Source organism: Apostichopus japonicus, chromosome 4 (assembly GCF_037975245.1).
Source record: "Apostichopus japonicus isolate 1M-3 chromosome 4, ASM3797524v1, whole genome shotgun sequence".
NCBI classification, from domain to species: domain Eukaryota; kingdom Metazoa; phylum Echinodermata; class Holothuroidea; order Aspidochirotida; family Stichopodidae; genus Apostichopus; species Apostichopus japonicus.
This window is the reverse complement of record NC_092564.1, coordinates 24,115,984-24,133,149: the sequence shown is the minus strand read 5'-3', so window position 1 is coordinate 24,133,149 and position 17,166 is coordinate 24,115,984. Positions and strand designations below refer to the sequence as shown.

The following is a 17,166-nucleotide window of genomic DNA, read 5'->3' as shown; positions in this document are numbered from 1 at the left end:
ACCTCATTTGTTATAAGGGTAAAAATAAACGTGTTATAGAGTTACAATCTGGACATCTATCATGTAGTGTGTTTTTAATGTCTACAAGATATCAAGCTTCATTTTCTGCTTAAAGCCATCGAAAATGACAGTTCGAATATTAAAACATTACTCTCCTCTAGTTTTCGCAAAGTTTCTTGTTGCCTATACAGCTCTTTTTTTTCTATTGTCAGCCATTTGTCAAAATTTTGATTTGCCCAATTGCTCTTGTAAACCCTCCTATTATTTGGGAAATCAATGACTTTGTATGTTTACATCCAACGTTGTGTCGGTACAGTAGAACTAGAAAGATAATGGAACTAGTATAGCGTCTCTTGTTTGATCCTTTGGTGGGCCTATGCAGTATTCGGGATTTGCGTTTTCCGACCTTGGGCCTCGTTTCGACAAAGAAAGAACCTATGACGTTTTTTTTTTTACTTTTTACCATTGTCATCTACGAGGGAATTTATCGATGGCAGCCCATGTACACATTTTGTCTAAAAGCTTGACGCATGTCTAGTTGTAGTGACTATTTTTATTGTTCCGTATGTCTACACAGTATCGTAGCAATAAGCGACATTGTGTATAGGTCACCATGGTGATGAGTAATCCGTGCCCCTCGCGATCGATATATTATCATAGAAGATTGTTAGCCTAGATGAATGTCAGTAAAGAACATCAGCCTTCAGTTGGTCTAATTGGAATATTCCGTGCTTGGAAGTACATTTTTCTATTTGGCAGACATATTTACTTCAAAATTGGTGAGGAAACAGCATGTAAAATTAAGTTAAATTCAAATTCAGAAGCAGTTCCTAACTTAAAATTATAGACAATGAGTTAGGCTAACATCACAAGTATTACTAGTTACAGTAGGCCAGGATATAACGTTAACAAGTAACACTGAGGTTACAAAATACAAGGCCTGAAAATAAGTTAAGCTTAACCTTAGGTTCCCCTAGGCCTTTCTTGTGTGAGAATTCGTGGCGATGTACAATGTTTTAACAAATGTCCACGTATTTTGGTGATAGTAATAAATAAAGTGGATCAGGAAAAACTGAGTGATTAATGTTATGTTGACTTTGAGGCTTTCATTGTTTCAACTGCAAATCTGATACCATTTTCATGAAGCCGAAGGCATGGATGTATATGGTAATTTCGTGAGGACCATAGCACAAATGTTCTTTTAAAGGTTAAGGGTACTTCGAGATAATTTTTCTGAATTTACTGTGTGTTTTAGTAAATTGTCCATCAACCATGTGATTTATCAACGGCTTGATCAAATATGAGAAAATGAATAACGGCAAATTGATAGGGAAACTTTTGACAATGGAAAAGAACAAAGATTTGAACATATTTCATTTAAGTGGTAGACAATACAAATTGAAGTTCCTCCTTTGACACAATCAATTTTAGCTGTTTTCGTTAAGGATGCATTTGAGCTGGCTCTCACAAAATTGCTTTACTTCAGCTACAGAACCATGCATATCCACTGTATACTGTATGTTTTAAATAGTAGTAGTGTAAACAGACTTAGGGAACTTGCAAAGTACCAAAGCCTTCAAAATAAAAACAAAATAAAATATAAAACGTCAACCAAGACCTTCCCTCAGGCCACAACAACATTTCAACTTTTTTTCCAAATTAAAAAAAATAATCTCAAGTTTTTGGGAGGTCAGCTTTGACAAGCTCTCAAGACCTGAAGGATTATACTATCTTTTGCAAAAGTAAATGAGAAACTCTGTCACTGTCAGTACAGATTTACACATTTTTTTAATGAATGTATTCATTTGTAGCATACTTATTGGAATATCCTCTGTCTCCATTTGCTAGAGCTGTGATGGGTTGTGCAGCATCAACAACAGAAGCCTCATATTCAGGCACCGTACACCCTCCCCCGAAAGAGACCTACCCTAGACAGCATCAGGCACCCCCTCAACATCAACATGCACCTCAACACCAGCCTTACCAACAACATCATCAGCAGTACCCACAACATCAGACGTTCCCACAGCATCACCAACCATACCCAGGGCAGCAACAGGTAAATTGGTTATTACAGTTAAGAGAAGAAGAAGAAAAACGCCAACTTGCATTTTCCAACGTAACCTCGCTAACCAGTCAAATATGTTAAATTGTCTTTTTGTCTGGTTTAAATGTCTGAACAGATGTTTAATAAAACTTTTTTAAAAAAATGTTTTATTCATGTATACCATTACAGTCCTTGGTTTAGAACCGATTGTTTAGTTATCACCACAGTTTGGAGAGCAAGTTGATAAAATATACTGTACTTTGCCAGTGCAGTTATAGTGAACTGATAAACAACATAATTTTTGTTGGAATATAAAGAAAAAGATTGCAAGTCGCATTTAATTTTCAGACACTTTTAGGGCTGTGTTTTTAAAAAGGATTTTATATGTTAGGGAATAACAAGATAGTATGAAACTAGAGTAAACCTAAGTTGCTTGCTTGAAGTAATTTATTATGAATTGCCCTATAAGGTGGTAGATGTTCATCATTTGAATGAGCTTAACCAAATAAAAAAAATAAAAAATGAAAAAACCTGTACCAAGTTCTCTAACAGGTAATTAATTGAAGCATTTCAGAAAGTTAGTTTGCAAATTTGCTCTAAAGTTAAACATTTAATACTGTTATATTAATATGATATACTGTATGTAACATAATGAAGGGTCACTTGAATTTTGTTGTTGTGTTCTTTACATGCTTCGGTTTATAACTGTAATATTAATAAATCTTATATCTAATGTCGTTATTCATCAAATTTTAAGTTGTATATTTACAGTTTGTGTTTCATTTCTGAATATAGGCCCTGTCCCTTTAAGTTGACATACATATTGTTAAATGGTAATATTTGTTTGAGTAACATATTTAATAATATTTCCCTAGTTTTTATTAGTACTAAATACTTGTTTTACATAACTTGGTATGACTATACAGGCTTTCTAATTAACTTATCTTATCTTTATTCATGGATGTAAGTTAACAGTTTTCATTTAGTTTGCAACATTCCACAATTCTCTTATCTTTCTTCATAATAGCCACAGACCCATCCTCAACAACCACCTCCACCATATTCAGCCCAGCCCCCTCATCCACAAGCACCCCCTCAACCGCCTGTACAGCAACAACAGCCCCCTCAACCATCTGTACACCAACAACAGCCCCCCACTGCGCAACCAGTTCTCAAAGCTGAAACAACTCCAGCTAAGCAGCCAGAACAAGAAGGAAAGGTAAATTAAGTCATGGCTTGTTATTTGATCTATCTTTATAGTCTTTATAGTTGTTGCAATAACTCTACACCATTAATTCAGATTGTATCCAAACTTGGAATAAAGTTGGTTAATAGCTGATACATGTGGGCATAAATATTATGATATTCGGTAAAGACATACAACACTTGAAAATTCCACTATTAAAAGCAAGGAACCATAGTGCCCATTGTGCTCTTGTTTTCTTTGTTATTTCTTTGTTATTTGCTTAAAATAGGATACTTTTATTACAAACATGCACCTTTAATAGTAGTATGTATCTATTTGAAAGTAACTGATGCATCTTCAAGTGGACCCCTCCCTCAATGTCTTGTAAGTAATTGTAAACATTTAGAACTAGAAGCCTAGACCAAAAATTGCTTTTGGAAAACTTTTAGCAGATATTTTCTCATGCTGAATGCTGGGAGCACAATGTTACAATTTCCTTTATTAGAGAATATGCGATAGAAGATATACTTGCTTAGTTTAATGCTCTCTTGCCAAGAAACTCATAAATCATTTCTGCATGCAATCATTAATTTGCTGTCAGCTTTTAAGGCCTGCTTCATTTAGTGCTTGAGCGACAGAATATATAACCAAGCCATCACTTAAGTTCCCAAGACTTAATTGATGTTTGCTGAGATTGTTTGTACAACATAAATAAATGTCTGGCAGAGTGAGCTTGGATCTTAGAGTCAAAAGTAAAGAAAATCTTGGTTTCTGATCTTTCCACTTATTATTAAGGGACTTTCTGTGAACTATGATATTATGACTATAAATGTGAGTGGGAAGAAGGTTAGGAATACAAAATAAAAAAAAATAAAAAAATGAAACATAGGAAAGAAAAATACAGCACTGGTGATAAATCACGTTCTAACGAGATCTTTACAGGCATTAAATCCATATCTATTATGTGTTGTATGCTTATATGCATTATTTCATCAAAAGATGGTGTTATGCATACAGTGCAGCTAGTTTACACAATGGAGTCCAGATCAGTAAGGATCATGGGTATGTGGGGGGGGGGGGGGGGTACAGGAAGTTATTGGGTAATAAAATTCTTCCCCCATTCCCATTCCCCCCCCCCCCATTTTCAAATTTGATATCTTGGGCAAACTGTATATAAAAAAAATCAGGTTCATAGGATACTGATTAGCTAATTATCAATGTGCAAGTAACTGCTTTTGTGTCTTTCACTTCCTCAGCCCTCGCCTAGCAATACCCTGTATGTATGAGGAGTAAATTGCCTTTATTGCTGTGGTTTCTGGAGTTTCTTTAAGTTGGTTTCACCCACACGTTACATTTTCGTTTTTTATCTGTAATTGCAGGCTGCAGATGTTGAATTCAACGAAGCACTGGTTACAACACTGTTGCAACTGGAGCAGGGTATATCCCAGTTAGAAAAGAGGAATCTCTTCAAACAATACAAGATGAAGTACGAACAACTGGTGACATTAACAGCGCAGGTCAAACAACTTTCAGATCAACAGAAGCAGTTAGAGGCACAGACGTTAGTATAGATATTAGTTTTGTCTTCAGAAACAAAACAAACTGTACAGTAGTATATTAAAGTTTTTGCTTATAATACATCCATAGCAAAGAGATTAGTTACACTATCTTATTTCTTTTAGAATGAAACCTGGAACTTCAAATATGATGAGGTGTCATGTAGGTGTCAAGTAGCAATTCTCGACAATTGTCACATTGTCAAACTTTAGTGTTGAAACTGTACAGTAGATCATTTTTACAGCTGTCTGGGAAAATCCTGCGACCTGCCAAAAATTTGCTGCCCTTCGTTTTAGATGATAATTAGATAGTTTTAGGTTTGAACTCTATGTTTCCAGAAGATATGTTGTTCTTCTGTTCTTAAGTAATACATTTAACAGACATTGAACATTAACTATGAACATGATCCAATGCAAATATTTATACATTTGTTTTTATTTTGATTACTTCAGTGTAATTAATTTATGACTTGATTTTTCTGTCAGTGGCATCATTACTTCATATATGAGGAACTCCCCATTTTTTTTTCTTTTAAAGATATATGAAGATTTTAGCATTTTGAACACAATTTAAAGAATGCTGTGGTATGAATTTTCTTTCAGACTGAAGGAGTACCAAGACGTCGTTGACTTACAGAACAATAGATCTGTGAGAGATATGATGTCGCAGATGCAGTTTGATCAACAAATGACCAAAGAACAACAGGTAACCATGGTGATATTTGAAAAACATAGAAAAGCATCTTTACTACTACTTGATACTGTTGTTAATAGTGAATGGTCGTGTAAAATTTTGAACCAAAAATTGTATTAGGTAGTTCAGGAACATCTACATAATCATGTAATTTATAGTTTCAAATGCAAGTAAAAGAACTTGTCCCTGGCAGGCGGTACAAGCACGCACTTGCAAAAGTTAAGAAGTAGCGACTTTAAACATGTGAAAATATTAGATTGCCAACATCCCTAAGAATAAGTTCTCATCTGGGTATCAGGAAACTTGAGAATATGATTACTACGGTGATAGGCCATAAAAGACCGCTTGTGGTTTCACAGAATGGTGATAAGTCATTTCAAAGTTGACATAAAACCAAGTGTTGCAAGTTTTCTTCTCCATAAATGCACTAAAGTCAAGGTTGATGTATGCACTGGGTTCAGGATGTAGCCCTATAGTTAGTATTATTGAAAGGATTATTCGAGACTTACTTCGTACAACCACTTGATGTCTTATTAATCCACGTTGCTATGACAATTTTGCGTAGGTTTTGCATGCATCAATTTGAATTAAAGCAAACTGTATCATAAATTTACTATTGACAAGGAAGGAAAGGTGTGTAGGTGGGAGGATAGGAGGGGGGGTGCAGGGGAGGGGAGTGGAAATGCAATATGCTATGTATTGTGTAATTTCAGAGTCTAGATCATATGTTGCACTGGTGTTGTGATTATTTGATATTGTTGTCAGTATAATGAATGGATGCCTTGCTCAACCTCTGTCTCTATGACATTGTTATAAAACTCAAGAATGATCTGTTCAAAAAAGTAACAAACTAAACAAAAAGAAGAGCTGGCTAGTTTCCTCAAATTATTTGATAATTTAAGCAAATATTGCTCAAAAGACTTGATGATATATAAAGAACATATTTTAAAGAAGAATATTTTTTTGTTACCCTAAGGAGGATCTGCAGTACCTCTGAATTCATGGTTGTAAAGAATTAACGATATGTTATACCTTTGTTAACATCTAACAGGAGTACATGGACGCCCTTAACAAGCAAGAGATGCACAAGAATCAATTAGAAGCAGTTACAAGGCAAGAAGCATCAATGCGAGTCGAAGTGACTCAGCTTCACCAATCGTCAGAAGAGTTGAAGGCCCTCTATGATAAACAAGACAACATTCTCAGTAAGACATTACATTTATAAACTATACTCAGGCTGCGATGCTACTGAAAGTCTGCTCTCTGTGTGCAAGACTGAGTATTGATCAAAATCAGATTCAAATTAATTAAACTATGTCACCCTCTCAAGAACGTTTCACTCACTTGATGTAGTCAGGGATATCACCAAATAAATTTGAGCATTTTTTCTTAATTATGTTTTATACTCGCTAAGTCAAGCTAAGGAGCTTAATTTGTCATTGCATAGTAGTATAACAAGGTATGAACGCTTGGCCAAAATCAACTCAAAAATTTGCTATCAAAAGTTGCAGGTATAAGCTGAAAGTCGCACATGCCCGTTGAGGACAATATTACCTTTAGCATTCATTATGTATGATGTCATGTGGGGTAGGTGGGTGGGAGCTGAGTATAAGTAGATTGAAAGATGTGTTCATTTACACTTATAAATCATTTAATGCAGTATGAAACTGTCTTTAATTATAGTGACTTTTGATATAACATTGTTATATTCTCATCACCTGAGCTCACAAATGGTTTATCGTTTCTTACCGGTGTTGGTGGTAAAAACAGGGTCACTTTGCATGAGAACTAAAAATGTTCTCTTAGGCTTTCCTGATTGCCTTGAATTCTCATTGTGTTCAGTCTATTTGTGTGTCATATGCAGCTCTGTGTTTTGCATTTGATGGCCCCATTGGTACAGTACACGTCCTGTTCTTGCTTTTGTATGACAGTGAAAGGATATTGATTTTTTTGGTTATATTCTCGCAGCGTGGGTCTTCCTCAGTACTAATGTAACAGTAAGTCAATTAATATAACTACCTTTGACATGCTTTTATTGCAGTAGATAATTACTTTGTCAACACCTTTGAGAGCAAACAGGGTGGTGTGCTGCTGCATGATTTTATGGCCTTTACTGTTTTGCTCTTTTACAGGTTCTATCTTTGATGGCAAATATGGCAGCGAGCTAGAGTATAAACTGGAGACTGAATTGGATATGATGATGGAGCGCAAACAGAGGGTAGCGGTCGCTAAGTACAAGTGGAAGAACAGCAAGATTCTAATTCAGCATGCGTGCAGCCAGTTTGGATTCGCTGTCAGAAGGTGGAACGATCTCTTGCAAGTTCCTCCAACGTGAGTTAACCTGTCACTTTGTGACGATGAGTAGACTGTGCAGAGGTCTGCTTAACAAGTACCTAATATATATCGTTTAATATGACTTCTATGCTTAGAGAGGCAGTGTTATTTCACAGAGTCCAAAACCAGTCCAAAGTCCAAACATTCTTGGGGGGATAGGTCATTTATTGTTTCTGCCCCTCACTTATGGAACCAACTTCCCTTAAAAATCAGAAAAACATCTACTTTCTCTAACTTTAAGAAGAGCATAAAATCCCACTTAATGACAAGAGCTTTTATATAATCTTGTACCACTAAGTTTTTCTTCTGTCATTGTTTTGTATTATTCTGTATTATTTGTATCATTTCTCATTGTCAATTGCGCCATGAACATTCTTTGAGTGGTGTGTGTGCATTATAAGTCTTATTATTATTTTTATTATTAGAGTACATTACTTCACTCACCCAGCCCCTGTAAAAATTATCCATCAATCATTAGAATCTGTGTTTTTGTTCATTTATTCTTATTCCATTTCACCTTGGTATATTTCTCAAAACTGGCAACTAGTTATAAAACAATGATTCTTAATAATAATATTAGCATTATAAGTTTGTTTTTATGCTGAAAGTTACTTTGACTGATTGCTAAACTCTCCTACATTTGGTGTGGACACATACATATTTTTGTTGAATGTATACTTTTGTGAAGTGTCTGTGGCCGATCACAACAGGAACCAAAATGTGACATCCAAAATTATCTTAAAAAGTTTTAAGAAAGCTTTCTAACAGTTTTATTTTATGTTGAAACTCCTAACATGACATTATACTCTCTTATTTTCTCTCTTCGTCAGTAATGCAACACTGAGGTACCAGTTTGCTGCCGAGGCCAGAAACAATCTTGTGGCTGGTCTGCAGAATGTTGATGGCGCACAGAGGTATCTTAACACCATAAAATTCCCTTACTGTACTCTAGATGAAATCAAGACAGTCAACACAGCGTTACAATACATATTCACAGACATGAATACAGCGGAGCGACACAAGACTGCCCTGGACTGCTACATGACCATGTACAAGAGATCTGCAGTGTTAATGCAATGGTTTGATCGGGTAAGCATTATGGAGTAACCATCTATGTCACATGATGTGACTCTTACATTTAAAACCTGTCAAAGTTATGCTTAAAACAGAGTTAATAACTGGAACAATATTAAAGCTCCTAGAGCTACATGGTTATACCATGTAACTGTTACAAAGATATCTGCAGCAAGAATGCAGTGGTTTGATCAGTAAGCATTCTATAGTCAACATTCTAAGAGAGATATATAATCAGGATGTGAATCTGACATTATTAAAGCTCCTGATACCCACATGGTCATAGTTTCATGGGACAAAAAGGCTCTGTAAATATCAGCAACCTATCCGTCTGAAAATCGTGACAGATTTGAGATGTCGTCAAGTGAAAAGCAGTGGAAATTTCATGATATGTTTGTAAAACTTTCCGATATAATTACACCATTTCCTCATGTCATTTTCTTTAGATCATCAACAAAACCATCTTAACTGATTTAGACAAAGCGAGCAAAGAATGTGCGGCCAAACAACGGGAACTGAAACTCGAGAGAATGAAGCTAATAAGAGAGAAAATCAGAGAAAAAGCAGGCGATGAGGTGGCTAACAAATTAGAAATCACAGAAGGTAATATTTTGACATAATTTAGTCATATTAAGCACTTCATCAGATTCACTACATATATAAATTGTGCATTGTTTTATAGGGACACTGTGAAGTATTTCCACTTAACAGAGTTGTACAATCTGTGCCAATGAGCTTATAAATATATAAAGCAGTTATGAAAGCATTGTCTTTGAAATGATCTAATCATATGATGAGAATAACAATTAGGGCAGACCTAGGCACATCCATGTCTGACAAGAGGGGAGTCGGGGGGGGGGGGCAGGGGGAGATGCGAACCTGGGATATAAATATAAAAAAAACAGCATAACCTACTCTGAGACAAGAAAAAGATAGAGAAGTGTTAGGGCACGATGTACTCTGAACCAGGCATGAAGGGAAGAATTAAGTTTAAGCATCTTACAACACGGTAGAGTTTAGATAGGCGCCTTTGAACGTGAGTGTGATACACATGTGATACACATGAAAGACAGCTTGACGAGAGTTTCAGTGCTAATTCTAAGACAACAAACCCTAATCATTTGGAGATGATGTTCAGGCAGACAAATGCATGATGGGAATTAATTTAAATAGTCATAATGTGTTGATAGATAATCCTGATGTTTTACAATTCATAAAACACCATGGCTTGTAGTTTTTGTGTTAACAAAACCGTCAATAAATGATTACATTCTCATCGTTTGATAGTTACGGAAGAGGATGGTGAAACAGAGGATTCAGAGTTGGTTGATCTGGTAGAGGCTGATAACGTATCACAAGCTGGTGATAACACTGTAAGTACATAGTCAGCCTAGTAGGGTGTTTAATACCTGCTGTGTAGCCCAAGCTGAGTTAATCAGGCTTTGATTCAGTGATTCTGCAATTCACTGTCAGAAACTTAAGACAAAAGAAGTGAAAATATCAAAGGAAGGCTGGACAAGACATTGCAATATGTCACTCTAATTGTAATTTACATTGAAGTAGGGTTTGATTCAGTCATTCTGCAATTCACTGTCAGAAACTTAAGAAGCAAAAATAAGGGGAAAATATCAAAGGAAGGTTAGGCGAAACATTGCAATATATGTCACTCTAATTATCATTTACATAGATGAAGTGTTTGATTCAGTCATTCTGCAGTTCACTGTCAGAAACCTAAGAAGCAAAAATTAGGGGAAAATATCAAAGGAAGGTTAGGCAAGGCTTTGCACAATGTCTCTCTATTTATCATGTTCATAGATGTAGGGTTTGATTAGTCATTCTGCAATTCACTGTCAGAAACTTAAGAAAAAATAAGTGAAATATCAAAGGAAGGTAGGACGAGACATTGCAATATGTCAATCTAATTTTAATTTACATAGACGTATTGGAAATTTTACTCCTTCTTTTCTGCAACCTTTACAATGTCTTGAAGAAAAGGAAAAAAATGGGGTTAGAGCCTGAAGGATAGAAGTTGAAAAAACCTTGTCAGCAATTCTATGCATGCTTTAGTTTGGAAGCATAACCGGCATCTTCTTTTTTATAAAGAATGACCTTAAACTGTTACCTTACTTTGTTGCAACAGGAGGGACTTGGCAGTGATGAGGCTGGTACTGGACCCACCCCGTTACCAACAGAGGAACTTGCAGCCACCCCATCCATGAACGACATCTTTGGTGAGATGCTGCATCTATTATCTCATATTTCATATCATTTATACTACCAATAGAAATATAACTTTTAAGAGCTCAAACTTCATTCGTAGTTTGCCAGAAATCTTAAAATGAGGCTGTGAAGACGTAAATCTGCTGTGGAGAGTGTTTGTAGGCTCAATTAATGTGTCAAACGAAACATTAAATCTATCAGACCAAGTAACTTTTGTGGGTTAGCATCAGTCTTGTAATGTAACAAACTAGCATTGTATTTGGGCTCAAATTCTCTAAGTGGCAGGGTAGTGATTGTAGACTTTGATGTATCAATACTCAATTAATACGTGGATCCACGATTCCATCTAAAACAGCACATGTTCATGAGTTATGCAGAACAGTCAATGAAAGTTGTTAAATTTGAATTTCATGAACTTTGAAAGTAGCTTTTTGAACAGATTCAGCTAATATAATTGACTGAATTACAAATTTTGATATTCTTTAGTAAGACATGTGACCATTGGGGGGAGGGGGGTTAAGGTTGGGGTGGGGTGGGATTGTCTCCATTGTGCATTGTAGTGGTATTATTTGATAACTCCAACACGTGTCACAGGTAATGTGATCCTGTTTCATCATGAGAACATTCATGTGTGTATGTTTGTAAGTCGATTTAAAGTCCTAATTGGTATTGTTTATTCAAATTCAGGAAACATTGAAGACTTGAAGAAGCAACATGAAGAACAAATGAAGCAGATAACAGAGCAGCAAGAACTATCCAAAGCTAGAGCTAACGAGGATCTACAGGCTAAGCTGGCTCAGCGTAGAAGCAGGAGGAACCGCATGGCACAGCAAGAGGCGGAGATGGAAGCACTTGGCAGCAAGTGAGGAACCAGTTTGGCATTGAAGTTTTAACCTATACCCAAGATAGCTAACGTCAAGGAAGTGCATTATGTAATACAAAGTATCCCTTATTCCAGTGGTCGAGGGAGGACTCTTGGAAACTTCCCAGGTTGCAGGCTTTGGTATTGTAATGGATACATCTAGTTCCCATTGGGGAATGAATATGGAAGTATGCTCCAGCATTCACCGAAGGCATCAGTTTGTCAAAGATCACCTTCCGTGTATACCAAAAATAAAGCTATTCTCAGGCATAAACTGAAGGTATCAGTGCAAAGATTGCATTGAGTCTTTCATAAATACGTTAGTATCTATGCTCTGTCATATGACTGAAACATCAGCCTGTTTAATACCTAATTGATGCTATCACAGAAACAAGATGGTGGCAGAATTTGAAATATTGAACGTTATTGTCTAAATGTAGTGTTTGGTGTAAGTGTATATAATGCTGATAGTAGAATATTACAATGATAAAACAAATTAACACTTCTGTATATAACATTAAAAACAGATTGCATATTAAATAGTTTCATTGTTATTTCTAACCAACTTTTGGGAATGTTCATTTCTGTATGCTCAGTTCTGTATTTTGTATATATATTGAGTCTGTGGACCTGCAGCGTTGTGAAATAATATTTACTTTCAGTTAATACTCCTTTTTCGATAAATCATACCTTCTTTGTATAATAATTCCAGAGTGTGTTTTTTATCACTACATTTTAATGACAAGAGTGTGTAGCAAATATTAGTGTACATATATCTCCATAATAGTGTCCATGTTACTACTACCTTAATACTTTCTAAGACATGACATGTTGCCTTGAATACTGTTGAATACTATAGTTCCTATGTAGAAAACTGCAATACATCTTTGTATAGCAACTTAACCATTGTGTATAGCATTTTGCGATTCAATACTGGATAAATTATTCCTGCTTGTTACTTTTGCAAAATGTACGCTAAACACCGGTGAGGGGGACATCAGAAGAGTCGTGAAAGGTTTTTTTCAATTTTTATTGACTTAACTTCAAGAAATTTCAAGATGCAGAATTTTTTTTTTTTTAGTTTTCTCAATTACCCCCATATTCCACAAGGGAACCATGTAGGTTGAAGTATGAAGTTAATTAAACTGGGTTATACTGATCTTATTCTTACCCATACAACCATAGGTATTGACATAACTAGGAAATCCAATTTAAAACTGTTTGATCTAGCTGACACTTTAAAAGATAAACTTCAATGTTTAGAGATATTGTGCCTCCATGCAGTCAAACTGCAACCACCAAAAATAACTTAGAATTGTAAACTATGAAAGTTCTGTGCCTTCATGATCTGAAGAATATTTCCATGATGTATTACATATTTTCGATACCAAACTAATGTTTTTATAACATCTTCCATATTTATCCAAGGTGCATGTGTTATTATAGAAACTATTTAGATATTCTTTGCATGTAAAACTGTAATATATATTTCTATTTCTATTGCAAATGTAAATACAGCTGATTTCAACCCAGACTGAATATTTTCAACTTTGTTACCATTCCACCCCCCCCCCCCCCCCACGATTTCTTTGTTTTAGGTTTAGTATCAATAGATTAATTTCATTATAAAATGTCACATTGATATAATGCTGCAATGGGCTTTTGTTATTCTGACGGCACTGTACTTTACCTCGAAAGGAAAAGATAAACTTACATATAAGCTCACCACAATCACCAAAAGGAATGAAATTGAAATCAGGCACAATTTGCAATGAAACAAAGATTTACAATAAATTTGTTGGACACAAGTTTCCTGAACTGAACTTACGGGTAAATAAACTTGACCTAACCAAACTGTTAAAACCACACAAATCAACAGAATCCAACAATCCATTTCGTGGTGTTCATAACAGACGTTATGACATGTACAATCAAATTTGGCGAAGATTAAAATAGAGGGCGTCTTTTCGGTATTACTTGAGAATGGTTTCGTATTTATGACAATACCAACATCGTTGTTTGGAGCAGTACATCACGCAGAGCCGATACGGCGCTGACATCACGTTTGAAACTGCGCCCCCAATTTGGAAGTAAAGTACAGTGAGTAAACCAGCATGGCGTGTTAACACCTCCTTGATAAGAGGAAAGATCAAATACCACTGTCATGCCCAAATGTTGTTACCAAACAAATGGTTACAACTACTAGCGCTGTCAAACGATGGATGATGTGTGTGTGTGTGTGGGGGGGGGGTGGGGGTACCCAATTCGAAGTGTATATAGAATGTTGCCTTCGTAGACGATCATAGCCGGACCAGGACAAAATCGGCTCAAATAAAACAACTTTACTTTCTTCAATTAAATGGTTGTTAAAGTTAACATATCAGGCTTACAAGTGATGAATTTAGCATATTTAATATTTCTAAACACGACACTAAATGGGGAAAAACAACGGTAAAGTAAATTATTTTGCCTCCAAGTAGCACTATGACATCACACATAGACCAAAATGGCAAAACCCTGTCACGGCATTATATATATATATATATATATCGAATGTATATATATATATCGAATGTATATATATATATATATATATATATATCGAATGTATATATATATATATATATATATATACATATATCGAATGTAGGGAATGTAGTTTTAAATCCGTAATCTAAAATGTTTGTAAAAGAAATATATTGTTATATAATGTAACAATATTCGTTTCAGAGAGTGACCGAAAGTGACTGATGTTGACAGGGGCGTAGCGAAGGTTTTTTTGTTGGGGGGGTGTGGAGAATTTGATTTGCCGACGGATCTGGAAGTGGTGACTGAAATGGGGGAGGGGTCTAAGGGTAGGGGGTGTCCCCTCCCCTTTTGAAAATTTTTAGTTTTGAAACGTCCTTAGATGCAATCTGGTGTATATTTTAAGTCAAATTTGATTTGCCGACGGATCTGGAAGTGGTGACTGAAATGGGGGAGGGGTCTAAGGGGAGGGGTCTACCCCTCCCCTTTGGAAAATTTTTAGTTTTGAAACGTCCTTAGATGCAATCTGGTGCATATTTTAAGTCAAATTTGGCACGGAAGAAGCTCCCGTTCTCCTTTTCTCTATTCAGCTTTCCTTCTTTCTTCCCCTTCCGCTCTCTTCACCTTTTCTCCTTTTGCCGACAGACCCAAAATTTGCCGACAGCGACCAAATTATTGGGGGGGGTGTGACACCCCCCACACCCCCCGCTTGCTACGCCCCTGGATGTTGAATGACTGATAATGAAATGTTGACATGTTGATAATAAATTGTTGTTAATTTCCATGACAATCAGACATCTAGTCACCAATGCATGAAGGTCAAAACATAAATGCGAAGAAAATAAGAATAAAACAAACAAATATTTTTAGATATGGAATTTACGACATCATGTGTTCTTACTCAAACTTCCCCAGCTATAACAAATGTGACGTCTTCAAACCACAACACATCGAACAAGTTCAATTATATACATCTATTTACCGCTAAAATCATATTCTGTTAATTTAAAAGATGCTGGACAATGAACCAGCTATTTTCAAGATCAACGTTCTGAATGCAAGTGAGTTTAACCAGGGAGTTGTTATTCCATAACAACTCCCTGGTTTAACCACGAGATTTTTCGTCATTACGTTGTTACATCATATTGATTAATATACTACAGCGACCTCAAAAAGACTGGTTGTACTCAAACGAACTCTCGGAAAGAGGACATATTTTAAATTATGTTTATTGCTTACAAGGGCGGCGGAACCGGGGGGGGGCACAGGGGGCACGTGCCCCCCCACTTTTCCTCAGGTTAAAAATGTGCCCTTTTTCTACATAAAAATTGAGGCCAGGGAACCAGAATGAACAATCGGGAAGGGCCGTTTCCGGCCATCTGAGGGGTTTGTAAAACCAAAAATTTTCTTGTACGCTCCGCGCCAACCGATGGTGGCGCTCCGCTCAGATAGTCGTGTATACAACTTTCAAATCCTGGCTACGCCCCTGACTTTTAATGAATTTCTGCAGGTCAAACTCAAAGCTATTTCGAATGGAAAAAAAATTGTTAAGATATTATCAAGAAATTAACTCTTATTCGGAAGATTCCTACATTAGCAACTAGCATGATTTCACCTCGTTTTTACTCAAAACAAAAGTTGTTCCTTGTTTCCCAATTTGCGCATTGGATATTGCAGTGCTAGTATGCATATTTTCCTTGAGGGTTGGGGGGAGCGTTGATGGAGTGATGTGTATACGCAAATAAGATAATACAATAAGAGTTATAAAGGGTACTAAATATAAGGCTGTATCATTCCAATCGAATTTCTGCAAAGTGCCCTTTGATGTCGGTGCCCCCCCAGATTAAAAGTGCTTCCGCCGCCCTTGATTGCTTAATAATTGTAGGCGGTTGATCAATGTATGTATTATTGATGCCACGAATGCAAATTTATGTATGAGGTTAATGGCATTTGTGTCAGATATAGTATAGCTGTAAACGGGCTGCTACCTTAAAAACACAATCCTAGAAACGAAGTATATCATGATAATATTGTTGTCTGATCTGCAGCGTTTACCGGTGTTGTTTTAAACTGTGTGAAATATAAAATAATAAACCCAACATGTGATAACGTATTCAGTTATTCCATAACGTACTGGTCACATGCGTCAATTGAAAATAATGGCTTTCAATGATATCACAGCGGGCAGGCGCACCCATAGTGGGTGGAAAATATTATAATATTTTGATTGTCGTCAAGTTCCTCTCGCTTCCGACATTAACAAATCACTGACAGAAAATGAGTAGGCAAAAAGGTCTCATAGTAAAGTTCAATATCATATGAATTGCTAGGGTGTAACAATAACGAGTTGATCTGACCTACAAACTCAACCAGTTAAAGTTCACCAAAGTGAGATGATTGCGAACCTAACAAAAGAGTAACCTTGGAGGTGTGATTACTGGCTCACGTAATAAAGAAGAGAAGTTAATCTCTCTGTTATAGGACAGAGTTAAATCTATAATCTGGGAAGGATTTCTATTAATATTGGAATTAATGGAAATATTGGAATTAATGGAAATGTTATTTACGAGAAGCAACCCTTAGCACGCGAAGTTTGTTTTAACGATGACCAGAATTGTACAATAGCTTTTTTTTTAAATATTTTGCCAAGTGGGTCGTTTGGGTTTT

General features: G+C 36.1%; 1 protein-coding gene across 2 annotated transcripts; it reads left to right on the top strand.

Moving 5' to 3' along the window:
• Positions 1-605: 605 nt before the first annotated feature.
• Positions 606-13,507, top strand: LOC139966874 (uncharacterized). 2 transcript variants are annotated; one of them, XM_071970324.1, is made up of 12 exons: positions 606-779; positions 1,849-2,059; positions 3,081-3,266; positions 4,613-4,794; positions 5,393-5,495; positions 6,535-6,688; positions 7,616-7,814; positions 8,648-8,906; positions 9,338-9,494; positions 10,179-10,264; positions 11,032-11,122; positions 11,799-13,507. In XM_071970324.1, exons 2-12 carry the CDS (start codon positions 1,856-1,858, stop codon positions 11,975-11,977), a joined length of 1,800 nt encoding a protein of 599 aa, XP_071826425.1. In that variant the 5' UTR covers positions 606-779; positions 1,849-1,855; the 3' UTR covers positions 11,978-13,507. The 2 variants fall into 2 exon arrangements, with proteins under 2 accessions (XP_071826425.1, XP_071826424.1); XM_071970323.1 differs by having other exon boundaries at positions 610-779; positions 3,075-3,266.
• Positions 13,508-17,166: the final 3,659 nt, after the last annotated feature.

Bases quoted from the DNA above. Each gene is read 5' to 3' on its own strand.
- LOC139966874 (XM_071970323.1), top strand. From the start codon at position 1,856: ATGGGTTGTGCAGCATCAACAACAGAAGCCTCATATTCAGGCACCGTA. The intron at 4,795-5,392 runs GTTAGTATAGAT...ATTTTCTTTCAG, and splicing joins AAGCAGTTAGAGGCACAGAC to ACTGAAGGAGTACCAAGACG. The intron at 8,907-9,337 runs GTAAGCATTATG...CATTTTCTTTAG, and splicing joins TAATGCAATGGTTTGATCGG to ATCATCAACAAAACCATCTT.